General features: G+C 36.4%; 1 protein-coding gene across 1 annotated transcript in view; it reads left to right on the top strand.

Moving 5' to 3' along the window:
* The window catches only part of TRHDE (thyrotropin releasing hormone degrading enzyme), a 405192-nt gene that overhangs the window by 227151 nt on the left and 154526 nt on the right, over positions 1-23515 (top strand). Inside the window, exon 6 of the mRNA XM_030866254.2 lies at positions 7082-7219. Within this exon, the coding sequence (XP_030722114.1) occupies positions 7082-7219 (138 nt within the window). The remainder of the gene's footprint in view (positions 1-7081; positions 7220-23515) is intronic.

Genomic DNA, 23515 nt, shown 5'->3' with positions numbered 1-23515 from the left:
ATTGCCTTGGGTAGTATACTCATTTTCACAATGTTGATTCTTCCAATCCAAGAACATGGTATATCTCTCCATCTATTTGTATTATCTTTAATTTCTTTCATCAGTGTCTTATAATTTTCTGCATACAGGTCTTTTGTCTCCTTAGGTAGGTTTATTCCTAGATATTTTATTCTTTTTGTTCCTATGGTAAATGGGAGTGTCTTCTTAATTTCATTTTCAGATTTTTCATCTTTAGTGTATAAGAATGCCACAGATTTCTGTGCATTAATTTTGAATCCCGCTACTTTACCAAATTCATTGATTAGCTCTAGTAGTTTTCTGGTAGCATCTTTGGGATTCTCTATGTATAGTATCATGTCATCTGCAAACAGTGACAGCTTTACTTCTTCTTTTCCAATTTGGATTCCTTTTATTTCCCTTCTTCTCTGATTGCTGTGGCTAAAACTTCCAAAACTATGTTGAATAAGAGTGGTGAGAGTGGGCAACCTTGTGTTGTTCCTGATCTTAGTGGAAATGCTTTCAGTTTTTCACCATTGAGGATGATGTTGGCTGTGGGTCTGTCATATATGGCCTTTATTATGTTGAGGAAAGTTCCCTCTATGCCTACTTTCTGGAGGGTTTTTATCATAAATGGATGTTGAATTTTGTCTGTAGCTGTCTCTGCATCTATTGAGATCATCATATGGTTTTTCTCCTTCAGTTTGTTAATTTGGTTTATCACATTGATTGATTTGCATATATTGAAGAATCCTTGCATTCCTGGAATAAACCCCACTTGATCATAGTGTATGATCCTTTTAATGTGCTGTTGGATTCTGTTTGCTAGTATTTTGCTGAGGATTTTTGCATCTATGTTCATCTGTGATATTGGCCTGTACTTTTCTTTTTTTGTGACATCCTTTTCTGGTTTTGGTATCAAGATGATGGTGGCCTCGTAGAATGAGTTTGGGAGTGCTCCTCCCTTTGCTATATTTTGGAAGAGTTTGAGAAGGATAGGTGTTAGCTCTTCTCTAAGTGTTTGATAGAATTCGCCTGTGAAGCCATCTGGTCCTGGGCTTTTGTTTGCTGGAAGATTTTAAATCACAGTTTCAATTTCAGTGCTTGTGATTGGTCTGTTCATATTTTTTATTTCCTCCTGATTCAGTCTTCGCAGGTTGTGCATTTCTAAGAATTTGTCCATTTCTTCCAGGTTGTCCATTTTATTGGCATAGAGTTGCTTGTAGTAATCTCTCATGATCTTTTGTATTTCTGCAGTGTCAGTTGTTACTTCTCCTTTTTCATTTCTAATACTATTGATTTGAGTCTTCTCCCTTTTTTTCTTGATGAGTCTGGCTAATGGTTTATCAATTTTGTTTATCTTCTCAAAGAACCAGCTTTTAGTTTTATTGATCTTTGCTATCATTTCCTTCATTTCTTTTTCATTTATTTCTGATCTGATCTTTATGATTTCTTTCCTTCTGCTATCTTTGGGGGTTTTTTGTTCTTCTTTCTCTAATTGCTTTAGGTGCAAGGTTAGGTTGTTTATTCTAGATGTTTCCTGTTTCTTAAGGTAGGATTGTATTGTTATAAACTTCCCTCTTAGAACTCCTTTTGCTGTATCCCATAGGTTTTGGGTTGTTGTGTCTCCATTGTCATTTGTTTCTGAGTATTTTTTTATTTCCTCTTTGATTTCTTCGGTGATCACTTTGTTATTAAGTAGTGTATTGTTTAGCCTCCATGTGTTTGTATTTTTTACAGATCTTTTCCTGTAATTGATATCTAGTCTCATAGTGTTGTGGTTGGAAAAGATACTTGATACAATTTCAATTTTCTTAAATTTACCAAGGCTTGATTTGTGACGCAAGATATGATCTATCCTGGAGAATGTTCCATGAGCACTTGAGAAAAATGTGTATTCTGTTGTTTTTGGATGCAGTGTCCTTTAAATATCAATTAAGTCCATCTTGTTTAATGTTTCATTTAAAGCTTGTGTTTCCTTATTTATTTTCATTTTGGATGATCTGTCTATTAGTGAAAGTGGGGTGTTAAAGTCCCCTACTATGAATGTGTTACTGTCGATTTCCCCTTTTATGGCTGTTAGTATTTGCCTTATGTATTGAGGTGCTCCTATGTTGGGTGCATAAATATTTACAATTGTCATATCTTCTTCTTGGATCGATCCCTTGATCATTATGTAGTGTCCTTCTTTGTCTCTTCTAATATTCTTTATTTTAAAGTCCATTTTGTCTGATATGAGAATTGCTACTCCAGCTTTCTTTTGGTTTCCATTTGCATGAAATATCTTTTTCTATCCCCTTACTTTCAGTCTGTATGTGTCTCTAGGTCTGAAGTGGGTCTCTTGTAGATAGCAAATATATGGGTCTTGTTTTTGTATCCATTCAGCTAATCTGTGTCTTTGGTAGGAGCATTTAGTCCATTTACATTTAAGGTAATTATTGATATGTATGTTCCTATTCCCATGTTCTTAATTGTTTTGGGTTCGTTATTGTAGGTCTTTTCCTTCTCTTGTGTTTCCTGCCTAGAGAAGTTCCTTTAGCAGTTGTTGTAAAGATGGTTTGGTGGTGCTGAACTCTCTCAGCTTTTGCTTGTCTGTAAAGGTTTTAATTTCTCCATCAAATCTGAATGAGATCCTTGCTGGGTAGAGTAATCTTGGTTGCAGGTTTTTCTCCTTCATCACTTTAAATATGTCCTGCCAGTCCCTTCTGGCTTGCAGAGTTTCTGCTGAAAGATCAGCTGTTAACCTTATGGGGATTCCCTTGTGTGTTATTTGTTGTTTTTCCCTTGCTGCTTTTAATATGTTTTCTTTGTATTTACTTTTTGACAGTTTGATTAATATGTGTCTTGGCGTATTTCTCCTTGGATTTATCCTGTATGGGACTCTCTGTGCTTCCTGGACTTGATTAACTATTTCCCTTCCCATATTAGAGAAGTTTTCAACTGTAATCTCTTCAAATATTTTCTCAGTCCCTTTCTTTTTCTCTTCTTCTTCTGGAACCCCTATAATTCGAATGTTGGTGCGTTTAATGTTGTCCCAGAGGTCTCTGTGACTGTCCTCAGTTCTTTTCATTTTTTTTTCTTTATTCTGCTCTGCAGTAGTTATTTCCACTATTTTATCTTCCAGGTCACTTATCCGTTCTTCTGCCTCAGTTATTCTGCTATTGATCCCATGTAGAGTATTTTTAATTTCATTTAATGTGTTGTTCATCGTTGTTTGTTTCATTTTTAGTTCTTCTAGGTCCTTGTTAAATGTTTCTTGCGTTTTGTCTATTCTATTTCCAAGATTTTGGATCATCTTTACTATCATTATTCTGAATTCTTTTTCAGGTAGACTCCCTATTTCCTCTTCATTTGTTAGGTCTGGTCGGTTTTTATCTTGCTTCTTCATCTGCTGTGTGTTTTTCTGTTTTCTCATTTTGCTTATCTTACTGTCTTTGGGGTCCCGTTTTTGCAGACTGCATGTTCGTAGTTCGTGTTGTTTTTGGTGTCTCTCCCCAGTGGCTAAGGTTGGTTCAGTGGGTTGTGTAGGCTTCCTGTTGGAGGGGACTAGTGCCTGTGTTCTGGTGGATGAGGCTGGATCTTGTCTTTCTGGTGGGCAGGTCCAGGTTTGTTGGTGTGTTTTGGGGTGTCTGTGGACTTATTATGATTTTAGGCAGCCTCTGTGATAATGGGTGGGGTTGTGTTCCTGTCTTGCTAGTTGTTTGGCATAGGATGTCCAGCACTGTAGCTTGCTGGTCGTTGAGTGAAACTGGGTGCTGGTGTTGAGATGGATATCTCTGGGAGATTTTCGCCATTTGATATTATGTGGAACTGGGAGGTCTCTTGTGGACCAGTGTCCTGAAGTTGGATCTCCCACCTCAGAGGCACAGCACTGACTCCTAGCTGCAGCACCAAGAGCCTTTCATCCACACGACTCAGAATAAAAGGGAGAAAAAGTAGAAAAAAAGAAAGAAAAAAGAAGGAAAGAAATAAAGGAGGGAAGGGAGGGAGGAATGAAGGAAGGAAGGAGGGAAGGAAGGAAAAAAAGAAAAAAGATAAAGTAAAATAAAGTAAAGTAAGAAAATATAATAAAGTTTTTAAAATAAAAAAGTAATTATTAAGAAAAATATTTTTTAAAAAAAGAAGAAAAAACCCCAGACGTATAGAACCCTAGGACAAATGGTTGAAGGAAAGCTATACAGACAAAATCTCACACAGAACCATACACATACACACAAAAAGGGGAAAAGGGGAAAAAATCATAAATCTTGCTCTCGACGTCCACCTCCTCAATTTGGGATGATTCGTTGTCTATTCATATATTCCACAGATGCAGGGTACATCAAGTTGATTGTGGAGCTTTAATCCGCTGCTCCTGAGGCTGCTGGGAGAGATTTCCCTTTCTCTTGTTTGTTCTCGCAGCTCCCGGGGCTCAGCTTTGGATTTGGCCCCGCCTGTGCGTGTAGGTCGCCGGAGGGCGTCTGTTCCTCGCTCAGACAGGACAGGGTTAAAGGAGCAGCTGCTTCGGGGGCTCTGGCTCACTCAGGCCGGGGTCGGGGGGGAGGGAGGTGTGCGGCTGCGGGGTGAGCCTGCGGTGGCAGAAGCCGGCGGGACTTTGCACCAGCCTGAGGCGCGCCGTGCGTTCTCTGGAGGAAGTTGTCCCTGGATCCCAGGACTCTGGCAGTGGAGGGCTGCACAGGATCCCCGGAAGGGTGGTGTGGATAGTGACCTGTGCTCGCACACAGGCTTCTTAGTGGCGACAGCAGCAGCAGCCTTAGCGTCTCATGCACGTCTCGGGTCCGCGCTTTTAGCCGCGGCTTGTGCCCGTCTCTGGAGCTCCTTTAAGCAGCGCTCTTAATCCCCTCCCCTCGCGCACCAGGAAACAAAGAGGGAAGAGAAAGTCTCTTGCCTCTTCGGCAGGTCCAGACTTTTCCCCGGAATCCCTCCCGGCCAGCGGTGGCGCACTAGCCCCTGCAGGCTGTGTTCACGCCGCCAACCCCAGTCCTCTCCCTGCGCTCCGACGGAAGCCAGAGCCTCAGCTCCTAGCCCCGCCCACCCGGCGGGTGAGCAGACAAGCCTCTCGGCCTGGTGAGTGCCGGTCGGCAGCGATCCTCTGTGCGGGAATCTCTCTGCTTTGCCTTCTGCGCCCCTGTTGCTGCGCTCTCCTCCTCGGCCCCGAAGCTTTCCTCCTCCGCCATCCGCAGTCTCTGCACGCGAAGGGGCTTCCTAGTGTGTGGAAACCCTTCTTCCTTCACAGCTCTCTCCCACTGGTGCGTGTCCCGTCCCTATTCTTTTGTCTCTTTATTCTTTTTTCTTTTGCTCTACCCAGGTACGTGGGGAGTTTCTTGCCTTTTGGGAGGTCTGAGGTCTTCTGCCAGCGTTCAGTGGGTGTTCTGTAGGAGTTGTTACACGTGTAGATGTATTTCTGGTGTATCTGTGGGGAGGAAAGTGATCTCCGCGTCTTACTCTTCCGCCATCTTCCCCTCGTCCCAATACTAAGTTTTTTAATTAAAAAAATTTTGTATCACAGGGTCCAATTTCAGTCTTCTTAATCGTCTTAATTCATCTTGAATTAGGAACTTGATTTAAGAAGAAATACAGTATCATTTTGTGTAGTATTTGTCACTTAATTCATTGTAAGTTTGTACTTTTTATTGTGGTCTCTTACGGTCTGGAGCATCCTTCTGGGACTTAGAGTGACTTTTGGTTCAGTCACTGCAACAAAGTCCTTTTTGTTGGAGCATTGACGTGAAATTCGTAGACCGAAAAAAGAGGACTAAAGAAATTAGATATATAGTCCACAGACTATAAAAATAAGCTAGTAGAAAATAAACCTTACAGTATATAGTTGGATGGCCAGTTAAATTATTGATTAAACATACTACATTATTGAGCAAGGGATGATGAACAAAAATGTTTCTTTAAAGCCAGATTTAAAGTAACACAAACATATGTGCCTAGTTAAGTATTCTTTTCTTAGTATATTTATTCTCTTTCCAGTTTTTAAAATCCAGGATTGGTGTACTGTCAGCTTGAAATTACAACTCACTCAGAAATAAAGTGCAGTTTATCTGCTGGCCCAGAATTTGGAGGCTCCAGGAATGAGTTCAGAATTAGCTAGAGCAATTAAAGTGTTGCAGTCTTAGCTCTGTATTGATACCTCTCAGGTGCCAACTATCTAAGGGCTATTTAGCCCTTGTTACCTCTTGCAACTACTTTTTCCTCTCCTTCTCCCTCAGTGAAGGCAGGAGACTAGGAGGACTAATAGCTGCCAGCTTTTTTGTTAACAGAACCTAAGCTGTTTCTTTAAAGCAGGCTTCTTAAAGCGAAAACAACAGAGAAGTACTTTTTTCTTTACAGTTTATTACTAACATTACAAATCAGCTTTTATTAGAGCAAATACTAATGTCTCAACAATACACAGAAGTCTCACGATTTTGTTTTGTTTCACAAAATGGATTGTTGATACCTGTTGCTCTCCACTTTCTGAATTCACGTATCACATCCACATACACAGATATTATAGTTTGATGTCAGTAATGCTTTTTATTATTTGTGGTGGTCTCCTGAAATTCTTTTAGAAAATAAGTGTGTGTGTGTATTAGAGAGAGGATAAGTGAGAAAGAGAGAGGGAAAGAAAGGGAGGAACAGAAAGAGAGGGAATCTGTTGTTTAAATGGACTAGAAATAAGAAATAGCAATGGATCTCTGAAATTTAGTTATTATTCTTATATTGGATTAACTATGAAAAGGTTATTTGGGACTGGAATTTTAGTTTTGACCCTGCAGAACACGTAAACAAGCTTAGTCGGTTTCATTTATATGCCCATGCTCCAAATTTGTTTTAACCACTGCTAAAACATAGAGTCCATTGTTTCTATTTAGGGCCCATTGTAGCCCATTGATTTTGTTTCATGTTGTGCTCACTGTTATTTTAGAGTGACTTAAGGGGCATTTTATTTACCGGTTTCTCTTTAGAGTTAAGTCTCACCATGTAGGTTGATGAGCATCATCAATTAAGTAACACACATTCTGTTCATATTGTCACACATATTCCGTCATAACCAGGAATCACCTATGATGTTGTTCCATCTACTATATTGCAGGAAAAACAGAGGTTTCTGACAGATGTTCTACATGAAGTGATGCTGCTTGACGGCTTGGCCAGTTCCCATCCAGTATCACAGGAAGTGCTACGGGCAACAGATATTGACAGGGTGTTTGACTGGATCGCATATAAAAAGGTGGGAATAGATAAGACCCAAGTACCAATTGGATATTTCACTATCCTGGGGTAGCCAAACTATTTCATGCTAGATGTATTATATCTTTCTCTTCTCCCTGGCAAATAGAAATGGACTGTGAGTTAGAAAACATAGAGTCACTAGGTTCATGTCATTTTATGAGTTAGGGCTTTGCTTTATAAATCAGTAAGATGGAGATGAATGTTTGCCAAATAATGCCTAGAAATATTGGCAGTATTAATGAATAAATCTTTCGAGTCTTGATATGAAATTGCTGTACAAATGGTGTTATGTCAGTTTTTATTATTATTAATAAGAGAGGTGACCTATATAGTGACAAATTATTTCCCACCGATGCCCCTTAAATACTTATTTTGATTGGCTGCTGCAAATGGGTATAGACAGTGACCTGACATATGTATTTTATAAACATTATTTAAGGGAGATTTGGGGAATTAGGCATGTTTCCTGGATAACAAGCATAATAAATGAAATCTTAAAGACTGGACTTTCAATGGTAAAGATTTTGGACCAATGACTAGACATCTGTAGCAATAAGGTATATTATGAATTTTTTTCCATTGTTACTTGGATTAGGATTTTTCCTTATAACTGTCCCTTTGTTGTTCTAATTTTAACAAGAGTGTGTACATCTCAGTGTATAACACTTAGCAGCCACTTAATAATTGTTAAAATAGTATTAAAATCTACTTTGTCTTTGGTGTAGATTGAATTGCATTTATTAGGATTTCTATATAAATACGCTATTGATTTAATGTTTTAAGCTTAAAAACAAGTTGCTAATATTCTTTCTGAAAAACAAGATATTCCTCTTTATAACTAGAAATCAAATAATGATTCATCAGAATTTTTTGGTGCAGCAATTTGGATGGTTGGTTTTGCACTCAGGAAATGACTATCTCAATGGTTATTAGTTAATACCGTATGCTATTAGTTAACATTGTATGCTATAATATATAAAGTTGCAAATTGTGTTAGAAAATATCTTTTCAAGTCACTGATCATTGCATTGGCTCAGAAAGGATATTTTCGATGTCTTATAAAGGTAAGTGGAAGTGTAGTACCATATTTAAAGTATGTAGTGTTAATATATTTAAATGTTAAATAAATATTTAAAGTACACATTCACTTTTATATATGATATTTTTTGGCTAGATTTTGCTGGATGCACATTTGGTTCATTCAACTGTATTGATTCTTAAAATATAATGCAGAAAATAATTTATTACGTTAGCTTGAGATGCACTTGGAGACATGTCTGTGGTTATTTCCCACCTAACCACCAATTCTAAAAGACTATTTGTAAATACCAGTATTATTTCTGCATGAATAATATCAGGAAAATATTATTTTGATTAAATATGTTATAGATGTGCTTTTACACATAAGTTAACATTTATTCCAAATTTCATATATTTGAGTAATTTTTAATTCATTCAAGAAGGTTAAGAATTAAACCAGTAGGAAAGAAGGAAGTTACAATGATTATTATTTCACTCTCTCTACATTTTGGGGCAAAGGCTTACCAATTTACAAATGTGATACATGAGCAAACTGTGCCATGATGCTCAGGACCATCATCATAAAGGACACGGGCTTATTCGTCTCTAGCCATGTATCTTTATTTATTAATTTTTTGAGGAATAACTGACAAATATAATTGTGTATATTTAAAGTGTACAATGTGATGATTTGATATACATTGTAGAATGATTACCAAGATCAAGATAATTAACACATCTGTCACCTCACCTAGTTAACTCTTTTTGGGGGTGGGGAGTGCGAATGCCTGAGATCTACTCTCTGCAACTTTGAAGTGTACAGTACTGTATTATTAACTGTAGTCACCATGCTATACATTAGAGCATTAGAATTTATTCTTCTTATAAGTGAAAATTTGTACCCTTTGACCTGTATCACCCCATTTCCCTCTTCCCCTAGCCCTTGGTAATCACTACTCTACTGTTTCTATGAAATTGGCTTTTTTTGTTTTTTTTTTTTTAGATTTTGCATATAAGTGATACCATACAGTATTTATCTTTCTCTGGCTTATTTTACTCAGCATAATGACCTCCAGGTTAATCCATGTTGTCACAAATGGTAGGACTTCCTTCCTTTTATGGCTGAATAATATTCAATTATATATATCATATTTTCTTAATCCATTCATCTGTTGAAAGGCATTTAGATTGTTTTTATATCTTGGTTATTGTGAAGAAATGCTGAAAGGAACATGGGTGTGCAGATATCTCCTTTAGATACTGGTTTAAATTCCTTTGGATATTTAGGAGTGGGATTGTGAGATCATTTGGTAGCTCTATTTTTAATATCTTGAGGAACCTTCATATTATTTTCTGTAACGGCTGTACCAATTTACATTCCTACCGACACTGTGTAAGGGTTCTCTTTTCTTCACATCCTCACCAACATTTGTTATCTCTTGCCTTTTTGATAATAGCCATCACAACAAGTATGAAGTGATATATCTCACTGTGGTTTTGATTTGCATTTCCCTGATGATTAGTGATGTAGAGCATCTTTTCATATAGCTATCGGCCATTTGTATGTCTTCTTTGGAAAAATGTCTATTCAGGTCCTTTGCCTATTTTTTAATTGGATTATTATTATTTTGCAATTGAGTTGTATGAGTTCTTTATATATTTTGGATATTAACCCCTTATCAGCTATATGTTTGCTAATGCTTTCTCTCATTCTTCAGGTTGCCTTTTCAATTTATTGATTGCGTTGCTGTGCCAAAGCTCTTTAGTTTGATGTAGTCCAATTTGTTTATTTTAACTTTTGTTACCTGTGCTTTTGGTCTCTTATCCAATAAATCATTTCTAAGACCAATGTCAAGGATCTTTTCCCCTATATTTTCTTCTAGGAGTTTTATGGTTTCACATCTTACATTTAAGTCTTTGGTCCATTTCAAGTTCATTTTTGTGAGTGGTGTAAGATAGGAATCTGGTTTCATTCTTTTGCATGTGGATATCCAGTTTTACCAATACTGTTTATCGAAGAGACTAACCTTTCTCCATTGTGTGTTCCTGGTGCTCTTGTCAAAAATCAGTTGACCACATATGTGTTGATTTTTATATGGAATCTCTGTTCTGTTCCACTGGTTCCATGTACCGTTGCCAGTACCATAATGTTTGATTACTGCAGCTTTGTAATACAGCTTGAAATCAGGAATTGTGATGCCTCCAGTTTTGCTCCTTTTTTCTCAGGATTACTTTGTCTATTTGGGGTCTTGTGTGGCTCCATACAAATTTTGGGATAATTTGTATCTATTTCTGTGAAAAATGCTATTGGACTTTTGATAGGGATTACATGGACTCTCTAGATCATTTTTCAGTAGTACGGAGATTTTCACAGCATTAATTTTTCCAATCCAAGATCATGGGATATCTTTCCATTTATTTGTATCTTCCTCAATCTCACCAGTGTTTCATAGTTTTCAGTGTATGTCTTTCACCTACTTGGTTAAATTTATTTATAAGTATTTTATTGCTTTTGATGCTATTGTAAATGGGATTGCTTTCTTAATTTCTCTTTCAGATAGTTCATTGTCAGTGTATAGGAAGACAAATGATTTCTGTGTGTTAATTTTGCATCCTGCAACTTTACTGAATTAACTTATTAGTTGTAACAGTTTTTTGGTGAAGTCTTTAGGGTTTTCTATATATAAGACCATGTCATCTATAAACAGAGATAATTCTACTTCTTCCTTTCTGATTGAAGGTCTTTTATTTATTTACTTTTTGCTTGCTTAGTTGCTGTGACTAGGACTTTCAGTACCATGTTGAATAGAAATGGCAAGAGTGGGCATCCTTGTCTTATTCCTGATCTTAGAGGAAAGCCTTAGCTTTTCACCATTGAGTATGATGTTAGCTGTGGGCTTGTCTTCATTCTAGCCATGTATCATTATGCTTAAGTACCACTGGAAATACTGTCCTTACTGTGTTTTCAACTGATGATAGGATCTACACATTTTTAATGAAGACTTATCAAGAGAAAATTTTCTTTTTAACAACTATATTGAGGAATAATTAAAATACATTAAACTGTACATGCTTAAAAGGTACAATTTAATATGTTCTGACATATGTATCCCAGTGAAAACATCACCATAATCAAGTTAATGAACATATTCATCAAAAGTTTCCTCATGCCTCTTTGTAATACGTCCTCCCATCCCTCCTCACTCCCCCACTGATCAACTTTTCACTGTAGATTAATTTTCATTTTCTAGAGTTTTATGTAAATGGAATTATACAGTATGCACTCTTTTTTGTCTGCCTTCTTTCACTCAACATCATGATTTTGAGGTACAATTCATGTTGTAGGATATATGGGTATAATATAATTTGTTCTTTCACCTGGACATTTGTTTTTTTCCAGTTTTTGGCTGTTACAAACAAAGCTACTGTGAATACTTTTGTACAGGTCTTTGTATGTGTATCTGCCTTTATTTCTCTTGGGTAAATACCTAGAACTGGAATGTCTAGATGATGGTAGATATGTTTAATGTTTTATGACACTGCTGAACTGTTTTCCGAAGTAGTTGAACCATCGTACCTTGGTACATTCTCATTGAAAGTGTGCCAGAGTTCTACTTTTTCCACATCTTGACCAACACAAGCTAGGTATAATCAATTTGTTTAATTTTAGATACTGTAATGGTATCTCATTGTGATTGTAATTTACATTCCCCTAATAACTAATGATATTGACCGTTCTTTCATTTGCATATTCTCCCTTATATATCTTCCTTGGTGAAGGGTCAATTCAAATCCTTTGCTCATTTTTTTTTAGATTGGGTTGTTTTCTTATTATTGAGTTTTGAGGATTCTTTATATACTTTGAATGCAGGTTATCATATATATGATATGCAAATAATGTTTTTCCCAATTTGTGACCTACTCTTTATTTTCATAGCAGTATCTTTCTAAAAGCAAACTATTTTAATTTTGATTAAGTATGTTTTATCATATTTTTTAAAATTGATAGTTCTATTGGTGTCAGAGTTAAGAAATCTTTGGTTAATTCAAGGCCATGCAGATTATTCTTTTGTTTTTTCTTCCAAAGTTTTATAGTTTTAGGTTTATATTTAGATCTATATTCGATTTTGAGTTAATTTTTGTATATGGTGTGAAGTTTGAATTGAATGTTTTTCTTTTTTTTGCACATGGATATCCAATTTTTCAAGAACCATTTCTTGAAATGTCTGTTATTTACCCTGTTGAGTTGCCTTTGCACATTTGTTGAAATCAGTGAACTATGTGTGGTGGGTCTATTTCTGGACTGTTTATTTTATTCTATTGATATATTTATTTATCTTGGCACCAATACCATACAATCGTGATTGCTGTAGCTTTTAATAAGCTGTGAAATAAAGTTGTTAGTTCTCCAACTTTGTTCTTTTTTTTAAAGTTCTTTTGGTTAATCTTGATCTCTTGAATTTCTATATGAATTTTAGAATGAGTTTTTCACTTTCTATAAAATTCTGTTGTAATTGCACAGATTGCATTCCATTTGTAAAATAATTTGGGAGCATTGACACCTTAGCAATACTGAGTGACCCATGAATACTGTGTACTGTTCCATTAATTTAGGGCCTCTTCATTTTCTCTCAGCAATGTACTTTTCAATGAATAAATCTTTCATATCTATTTTCAGATTTATCTCTAAGTATTTCATATTTTTAGGCTATTTTACATGGTATTCTAATTCCCATTTTTGACTTTTTGTTGTTCTATATAGAAATACAATTTATTTTTGTATACTTATCTTGTGCAATGTTAAATAGAAGTGAGAGCAGACATCCTTGTTTTGTTCTGGATTTTAGGAGCAATACATTCAGTTTTTCACCATTAGATATGAAATTGCCTTTACATTTTTATAAATACTCTTTATCAGGTTGAAAATGTTAGATTCTACTTCTGCATTGGTGAGGGTTTTAATCCAAAATGGATACTGATTCTATCAAATACTTTTCCCCATCTATCAAGGTGATCATATTTTTGTTTTTGTTATTTTAGTTTGTTAATATGGTGAATTATATTGATAGATTTTTCAATTTTAGGCTTTCTTTACATCCCTGGGACAAATACCATTTGGTCATAATGTTGTTTTTTTTTGGCACTGAATTTTATTTTATTTATTTATTTTTTTAACATCTTTATTGGAGTATATTTGCTTTACAATGGTGTGTTAGTTTCTGCTATATAACAAAGTGAATCAGCTATACATATACATATATCCCCATATCTCCTCTCTCTTGTGTCTCTCTCCACCCTCCCTATCCCACCTCTCTGGTGGACACAAAGCATGGAGCTGATCTCCCTGTGCTATGCGGCTGCTTCCATTAGCTGTCAGTTTTACATTTGGTAGTGTATATATGTCAATGCCACTCTCTCACTTCATCCCAGCTTACCCTTCCCCCTCCCCATGTCCTCAAGTCCATTCTCTACATCTGCGTCTTTATTCCTGTCCTGCCCCTAGGTTCTTCAGAACCACTTGTTTTTTTTTTAGATTCCATATACATGTGTTAGCATACGGTAGTTGTTTTTCTCTTTCTGACTTACTTCACTCTGTATGACAGTCTCTAGGTCCATCCACCTCACTACAAATAACTGAATTTCATTTCGTTTTATGGCTGAGTAATCTTCCATTGTATATATGTGTCACATCTTCTTTATCCATTTTTATGTATTTTTGTATACATTGTTGGATTAAGCTTGCTAAAGAAATGTTTAGAAATTTTGTGTCTATGTTCATGAGGAGTATTGGTCTATAGTTTTTGTAATGTCTTTGGCTTTGTTCTCACTATAATGCTAGCCTCACAGAATGGAAACTATTACCTCCTTTTCCACTTTATAGGATAATTTATGTAGAATTTATATTCTTTCTTTGTTAAATATTTGATGGAATTTGCCACTACAGCAACCTGGGCCTAGAATTTCCTTCATGGGAAGATATTTAATAATTTAAGTTCATTAATGTATAGTGAGTTATTCAGGTTATTTATGTCTTCTTGCGTGAGCTTTCCTAGTTTATATCTTATCAAGGACTTGGCTCATTGTACATGTTATATTCTTTTATTATCCTTTTAGTAGTCATATAATCTCTAATAATGTCCCCTCTTTTATTCCAGATATTGTTAATTTTTGTCTATCCCTTTTCTCCTGATTAGTCTAGCTAGAAGCTTTTACATTTTATTCTCAAAAAATCAGCTTTTGGTTTAATTGATTTCTGCTCTTACTTTCTATTTCATAGATTTCCTCTTTATCATTATTATTTCCTTCCTTTATATGCTTTGGATTTAAATTGTTCTTTTTTCTAGTTTCTTAAGGTGCAAACTGAGGTCATTAATTGGAGACCTTTCATCTGTTCTAATTCAGGTGTTTATTCTATCAATTTCCTCCTAAGTGTACTGCTTAGGGCAAGCTCTAGATTTTGAGATATAGAAGTTTCATTTTCATTCACCTTAAGATACTATTTTCCCATTTGATTTATTAATTTATCCATGGGTTATAAAAAGTATGTTATTTAGTTTACAAATATTAGAAGATTTTCCAGAAAATTTTCTGTTATTCGTTTCTTATTTAGTTTTATTGTGATCAGGGAAGTATATTCTGTATGACTTGAATCTTCTTAGAGTTACTGAGACTTATTTCATGGCCCAGAATTTGGTCTCTGTTGATAAGTGTATGCACGTCAAAAGAACGTGTATTCCACTGTTGGCTGGAGTGTTTTATAAATGCCAATTAGGTCAAGTTGGTTGATAGAATTGTTCAAGTCTTCTGTATCCTTATTGATTTCTGTCTACTTGTTCATCATGCTTTCTTGATGAGCCCTCATTGTTTGGATTCACTTACATGGTGTCAAATCAAACTTCTAAAAATGTGGTGAAAAACAGTGGCCCAGGTACCTGCTGGCATGTCTGAAAAATAATCTTCAGTGACAATGTGGAAAAACAAAGCTCAGAACAATTTGGCTATAATCTCAGGGGCTTCAGTTTGATAATCTCTATACCAGGCCTTGATGTATATTTAGATTTCTAGACTACTTCTCCAACTGGGCTTCTCTCAGACTCTTTCTGTCAGCAATTAGTATGTGGGTAATATACAATAACCAATTTAACTCTGTGGATGGAATGGATAAACTGTGTCATTCTGGGATGTGTATGACAGGTAATATAGATAATTGTACAGCCATAATATCAACTGCTAACGTTTATTGAATGCTTACTCTGTGCTAGGCACTGTGTTAAACTCTATACGTTCATTAACTCACTTAATTCTCATAATCCCCTTTAGGGGTTGTTATTTCATTATCCTCATTTTAAAGATGAAGATATTGAATCATGGTCAATCCAAGGATATGTTTCTCAGGAAATCAGGTTCCAGAGCCAACGTTCTTAAACACTGTCATATTTGATCAATGAACTTGGCTGGAGCATTCATTCCAAAATCATTTGTAAGCCTCAACTTATGTTCCAGGCACTGTGTGCTGAGTGCTTGGAATATAACAGTAATAAGACACAAAGGAGGAATAGCATATAAATAAGTCAGTGCAGTAGCATTTGAGTAGTAACAGCAGTGTTTCCATTTTAAATGTAGAAACTTAACTCAAACCATCTGAAACATTAAAAAAGAATTTGTTGACTGAATAGCTGGTAAGTCTGAGGTGTTGTTATGTTTAGGAATGGTTGAATCCACGCATTTTAACAATGTCATCAGAAATCTACCTTCCATTGATTTCTTGGCTCTTTGTCTCTGACTTAATTTCTAGATGATTCTTAGATAGGTGGCCTAAAAAGAAGTTTAGGCTGATAGAGTGCTCAAGCTTGTGATCCTAATGAGCTTGGGGAAAGAGTAAACTGCTTCCCTCACTACAGAACCCGTTTCTCCCCAAAGCTATGATTTGTTCTGATTAAGTAATAGAGCGCCATTGGCCAATCCCTATGTCCATGGGATGGACAGTCCCTATGGACATTCTGAATAGCTAGCATGGGTCATAAGCTCATCCTCTGGTGGGAAAGATAGGTCATACAATTGGTAGATCCAATGGGATCACTTGAAGTAGGGTTTCCCAGATAATATGATGGCTAGATAAAAGTAATGGATGCCAACCAACCTCAGAATCTTAGGAGTTACGATAGAAATATGTATAAGATACACAGAGTCATGAGGGTAAGGGTTAGGGGAGTGACAAAATGGCAAAAAAGGACTATTCTGTAGAATTGGCTCAGGAAAGGAACACAATGGTGACTAAGTGCAACATCAAGGAGTTCAACATGGCCATACCATAGTGAGGTTTTGGGGTAGTAGACAGGCTGGGGAGATAATCTGGTAAGAACTTGGAGGACCTGTTATGCAATACTAAGAAGTCTGAACTTCATCCAGCAGATGAAGAGGAACCAATGAAGAGTTTCAAGCAAAGGAATAACATTGTATAAATAAATTTGTATTCTAGAAAGAATATTCCTGTAGGTGTGGTAGAGATGGAAGTAATATGATAGATCTGGACATTTCAGAAAAGACTGTAGCAACTAGAGTTGTAGCATGTAGCCCATTTTTTTTGTTTTGATTGTCACTTCTTGCCACTGCTCTTCTGTGCTCTCTTCCCTGAAGATCCCTGTTACTAGGCTACATCAACCTCTGCCAACAGTCAACCTCTCATTGCATCAGTGCTTTGCTTGCTTATCATCTCTTGTAATTATTCCCTTAATAATTATTCTAATTATTCCCACTTCTGTTTTTTGTAATTTTTTCCTGCATAGTAATTTTATTACACTTTAAACAACTTTTTATATAGAACTGTATTATAGGGGTAGAGAAGATTATAAAGAAGTACAGGTTAGGAACCAACAAACCAGATCCTAATTTCTGTGGATTTGAATTTAAGAACTGAATGCTTTTGAAGAAATTGTGAGTGATGTTCAATATGGACCGTCTCAAGGCCTGTATTAAAAGAAAAAAAAAAAAAAACTCCTAAAATTACATATATATTTTTAGAATGGGAAGAGAAAAAAATGCGAACTAGTCTTTAAAAAAAGAGAGTGAGAGAGCAAGAGTTACATCCTGGGAAATAACAAATTTTCCATTTTAATAGTAGGTTGAAAATGAGGATGCTTTTATCGTAAAAGTGAAATGCAAACAGGAAAATACTGTCCATAGATAAGAAAACTGGAAGAGATGCATTGAGAGAGTCTCTTTACTCTAAAAGCCCAAAGGGAAATAAGAATCAATGACCCAGTGACCTGGATGATGAAAGTGAGCGAATGCTCATTAAATTTACACATGGTACCAAGCTGGAGAGGATTGCTACAAGTTTGGGAGAGAGGAACAGATTTCAAAATGACTTAAGCAAATTTAAAGAGGATCCTTTAAAAACAAGAACACTTTTCAGCAATTCTTATAACAAGTTTGATATACTTTAGAGACCAAACGAAATTACATAGAGTAAAAGGAAAGAATTGGCAAGCAGAGAAAATCCCACAAAGGGTCATAGCGAATATGAATTTAAAAAGTGGGGGAGTGGAAATTCAACTTTTGTTATTCTACCAGCATATTCCAGACTTAATTTAAAATTCTTGTATGGCTAAAGAGGAAAATATGTATGATTTCTATTATCTTTAGAAGTGAATATGAAAGGGCCAATCCGCCATTTGCATATTTTGTCCCTTCTGATACCAGGTTCCCCACCCACGGTGTGGTATCAGCCAGGCCACAGTTAGTACAGCGAGAGAGCCCATACTAACTCTAGATACAGGACAGAGTGTTTCTCTATAGAAATAATAATAATAATAATAGGACAGTATCCTCTTTCAAGAATATAACCCAGTAGTAGACATAAAACATATGAAATGAAAACAGTAATTACACTAAGAGTCACAGTAAAGCACATCTTTCATTTAACAAGCATTTATTATGTACGAGGCATTTTGTGAAATGCTTTGCATGTATTATCCCATTTACTCCATATAGAAAACTTGGGATTTGGCATTTTTAACCCATTTTACTGATGAGGAAACTAAAACTTAAGAAGTTCAGTGATTTCCACAGGGTCAGACATCTAGCAAGTGAACAAGCAGGATATGAAGTCAGATCTGTGTAACTCCAAATACTGGGCTCTTATACATAAAACTTTTAATAAATAAATATATTTCAAGGCAAAATACGATATGAGCCGTCTCAGTGGATGGCAACTCGAAGTTCTCAGGCCACATTTGATCCTCTCTTTTTCTCACCCTATTTGTCAGGAAATCTTATGGTGTCTGCTGTAAAATATTTCCAGAATTTGACTTCTTCTCCCCACCATTACTGTTGCTATACTGGTTGGAATCACCACCATATTGCCACAGTAGTTTCTTAAAAGCTCTCTCTGCTTCTAGTCCTGCAACCCTACAGTATATTTTTAACCAAGCACTCAAAGTGATCATTTTTAAAACCTAAGCCAGATAGTGCCACTTCTTTGCTAGAAACCCTACAATGATTCCCCACCAAAATTAGAATAAAAGATAAAGTCTTTACAGTGACCCATGAGGCCCTACCTGATCTCCACTCACCCTATTCTTCCCAAGTCCTCCAGAGACCCCTGACCCTTATTCTCTTATCCCTCTGACTTTACCTCTTCTTATTAGTATCCCTTCACTCATGGTAATCGTGCTCCACCAACTCTCCTGCTTTTCCTGAAATCCAACTAAACTCCCTCCCACACTAGGGCCTTTGATCTGGGAATGATGTTATTCTGGATATCATCATAGTTCTAACTTGCTGTCCTTGAAAACTTTATTTAAATATCACCTTCTCAGAGAGGCTACCTTTTTAAAATGTCAACTGACACCCTCACTCCTTTCTTCATTCATTTTCTTATTCTGATCCACATACCGTTTGATCACCTTCAAATGTATAATACAATTTATTCATTATTATGTTTATTATATGATCTGGCTTCCCACTTTCCCCCATTGAGAGTGAGCTTCACAAAGGGAGGGATCTGTGTCTGTGATTTTCACTGTTTTGTAGTATTCATTATGCTGCCTGCATATAGTAGGCACTTAATAAGTATTTGTTGAGTTAAATTAAAGTAAATGTCAGAAAAGCAATATAAGCAAAACACTGTGGTATTTCAGAGGGAAAGGTCCCATCTGTTTATAGGAATTAGGAAAAAGACTTGGCACTTGAAATAGGATTAAAGAGTTTCAGATGTAATGCCATATGAATTCTGGAGGGGGTGGGGGAGGAAGATTGTGTTGCCCATTCACTCTGCTTTCTAATTGGTTCTGTCACATGTGGCCTGACCCCTTAGCCCTGGACCACCTGGGACCCTTTCCGGTCAGCTCAACTCTTCTCCTGTTGTCTCCACACTTTCCTGCCTCAGGCACAGTCAGCCTCCTGTTCTGCAAATCTTCCCAGCTCTTATTCTTCTAAACATGTCCTTTGTAGCCTTTGCTTTCTCAATTCACAGTCTACAACATACAGGCTCTCAAATGAATGTAACATTACTATTTTGTCCTCTTTGACACATTTATACATACTTTACAGGTTCTGGTATATGATATATATTGTTTTTTAACATCTTTATTGGAGTATAATTGCTTTACAGTGATATGTTAGTATCTGCCTTATAACACAGTGAATCAGCTATACATATATATATATTCCCATGATATATATTGTTTAGCTCTTGTGGTCATTTCTGTAAAACAGTTGGACAATACACTTTTGGTCAGGTGTATAATGGCAATAATATTAGTAGTAGGAAAAATAGTATCAATCATTCTTTGAGATTTTCTTTTGCCACTGGGCATCCACAGAATTATCTCATTAAATTTCCTATCCTTGTAAGGTAGATACTATTGTCTTCAATTTACATAAGAGTAAATAGATGTTCTTGGATTGCAAGAATCAACATTGTGAAAATGATTATACTACCCAAAGCAATCTACAGATTCAATGCAATCCTTATCAAACTACCAATGGCATTTTTCACAGAACTAGAACAAAAAATTTCACAGTTTGTATGGAAACACAAAAGAACCAGAATAGCCAAAGCAATCTTGAGAAAGAAAAACAAAGCGGGAGGAATCAGGCTCCTGGACTTCAGACTATACTACAAAGCTACAGTAATCAAGACAGTATGGTACTGGCACAAAAACAGAAATATAGATCGATAGAAAGCCCAGAGATAAACCCACATACATATGGTCATCTTATTTTTGATAAAAGAGGCAAGAATACACAATGGAGAAAAGACAGCCTCATCAATATTCAATAAGTGGTGCTGGGAAAACTGGACGGCTACATGTAAAAGAATGAAATTAGAACACTCCCTAACACCATACACAAAAATAAACTCAAAATGGATTAAAGACCTAAATGTAAGGCCAGACACTGTAAAACTCTTAGAGGGAAACATAGGCAGAACACTGTATGACATAAATCACAGCAAGATCTTTTTGACCCACCTCCTAGAGAAATGGAAATAAAAACAAAATAAACAAATGGGACCTAATGAAATTTAAAAGCTTTTCACAACAAAGGAAACCATAAACAAGATGAAACGACAACCCTCAGAATAGGAGAAAATATTTGCAAATGAAGCACCTGACAAAGGATTAATCTCCAAAATTTCCAAGCAGCTCAATATCAAAAAAACTAAAAACCCAATCTAAAAATGGGCAGAAGATGTAAATAGACATTTCTCCAAAGAAGATATACAGATTGCCAACAAACGCATGAAAGGATGCTCAACATCACTAATCATTAGAGAAATGCAAATCAAAACTACAAAGAGGTATCACCTCACACCAGTCAGAATGGCCATCATCAAAATATCTACAAAGAATAAATGCTGGAGAGGGTGTGGAGAAAAGGGAACCCTCTTGCACTGTTGGTGGGAATGTAAATTGATACAACCTCTATGGAGAACACTACGGAGGTTCCTTAAAAAACTAAAAATAGAACTATCATACGACCCAGCAATCCCACTACTGGGCATATACCCTGAGAAAACGATAATTCAAAAAGAGTCATGTACCAAAATGTTCATTGCAGCTCTATTTACAATAGCCAGGACATGGAAGTAACCTAAGTGTCCACCGACAGATGAATGGATAAAGAAGATGTTGCACATATATACAATGGAATATTACTCAGCCATAAAAAGAAACAAAATTGAGTTATTTGTAGTGAGGTGGATGGACCTAGAGTCTGTCATACAGAGTGAAGTAAGTCAGAAAGAGAAAAACAAATACCGTATGCTAACACATATATATGGAATCTTGAAAAAAAAAAAGGTCCTGAAGAACCTAGGGGCAGGACAGGAATAAAGACGTAGATGTAGAGAATGGACTTGAGGACACAGAGGGGGAAGGGTAAGCTGGGACGAAATGAGAGAGTGGCATGGACATATATACACTACCAAATGTAAAATAGATAGCTAGTGGGAAGCAGCCACATAGCACAGGGAGATCAGCTCCGTGCTTTGTGACCACCTGGAGGGTTGGGACAGGGAGGGTGGGAGAGAGATGCAAGAGGGAGGGGTATGGGGAAATATATATATGTATAGCTGATTCACTTTGTTATAAAGCAGAAACTAACACACCATTGTAAAGCAATTATACTCTAATAAAGGTGTTAAAAAACAAACAAAACAGATTCCACTGAGGAGATCAAATAAAATATTATATGCGGGGGGGGGAAAAAAAGAGTAAACAGAAACTCAGGGAGTTAATGTTGTTCTCAGGCTTCTAGGCGTCAGAGGTAGGATTCTCACCTCTCTGTTTCTAACTCATGCTCTTTTCACTCTACCAGAATACTTTCTTTAACTAATTGCCTATTATGCCACTGTTTCAATAGGAAATATGATTTGGGTTACAGTCTTTTGACATATACTAAAGTTAGAGATTTTCCCTGAATGAAAAAGTGCAATGTTTTTAAATAAGTACTATACTGGCATGCAAATAAAAAATAAAGGTTATAAAGTCTGGGAAATAATAATCCATGGTTATGATCATCTCATAAGGAAAATGTGAACAAGTTTAAGAGATTGAGGAAAATTAAGCAAAGAGCGAGCCAGAGAGAGAAATGGAGAGAGAGAGAGATTGATTTAGAAACAATTGGAGGTAAGTCCTATCTGAAAAAGCTAAAGAACTTACAGTTGTCTACTCGGGAATGTAGAGGGCTCAGAGATGACTTAATTATTGGCTCTAATATATAAATGGTCATTATAGGAACACTGTTCACCACTTCTCTGTCAACATCAAGGTCAGAGTAAGATAAGTGGCCTTAAATTATAAGGAGAAATTTCAGTTCATATAAGAAAAAACTTCTTGACATAAAAGGAAATTAAACATATCAATGTTAACCACTGATGTTGATAAAATCTGCATTCTTTGATATTCTTTAAAGATAAAATTGAAAATCTGCTCCCAAATTAGCAAACTAAATTGTAGGACTACTAAAAAAGTTTCTCCTGAATCTTGCCTCCATGGTATATCATAGTCAAATAATGTAATATAAAATACATAATTTATTAGAAATTAATTTTGCATGCATATGTTTATGTTTGTATCATTCAGTTTCTCCTTTCTAAAAAATTTTTTAAAAATTTATTTTATTTATTTATTTTGACTGTGTTGGGTCTTGGTTGTTACGCACAGGCTTTCTCTAGTTGCAGCAAGCAGGGGTACTTTTCATTGCGGTGCCGGGCTTCTCATTGCGGTGGCTTCTCTTGTTGCAGAGCGCAGGCTGTAGGTGCACAGACTTCAGTAGTTGTGGTACGTGGGCTCAGTAGTTGTGGCTCGCGGGCTCTAGAGGGCAGGCTCAGTAGTTGTGACGCACGGGCTTAGTTGCTCTGCAGCATGTGGGATCTTCCTGGACCAGGGCTCGGACCTGTGTCCCCTGCATTAGCAGGCGGATTCTTAACCACTGACCCACCAGGGAAGCCCAATTTCTCCCTTTTTATTTATTTATAAATTTATTTTATTCATTTATTTTTGGCTACGTTGGGTCTTCATTGCTGTGTGTGGGCTTTCTCTAGTTGTGGTGAACAGGGGCTACTCTTCGTTGTGGTACGTGGGCTTCTCAGTGCAGTGGCTTCTCTTGTTGCGAAGCATGGGCTCTACGCATGTGGGCTTTAGTGGTTGTGGCATGCGGGCTCAGTAGTTGTGGCTTATGGGCTCTAGAGCAAGGCTCAGTAGTTGTGGCACGTAGGCTTAGTTGCTCCACAGCATGTGGGATCTTCCTGGACCAGGGCTCGATC

The sequence above is a fragment of the Globicephala melas genome, chromosome 10, assembly GCF_963455315.2.
Source record: "Globicephala melas chromosome 10, mGloMel1.2, whole genome shotgun sequence".
In the NCBI taxonomy this organism is placed as follows: Eukaryota; Metazoa; Chordata; class Mammalia; order Artiodactyla; family Delphinidae; genus Globicephala; species Globicephala melas.
The sequence above is the reverse complement of the archived record's forward strand: the minus strand, read 5'-3'. Positions and strand labels throughout refer to the sequence as shown.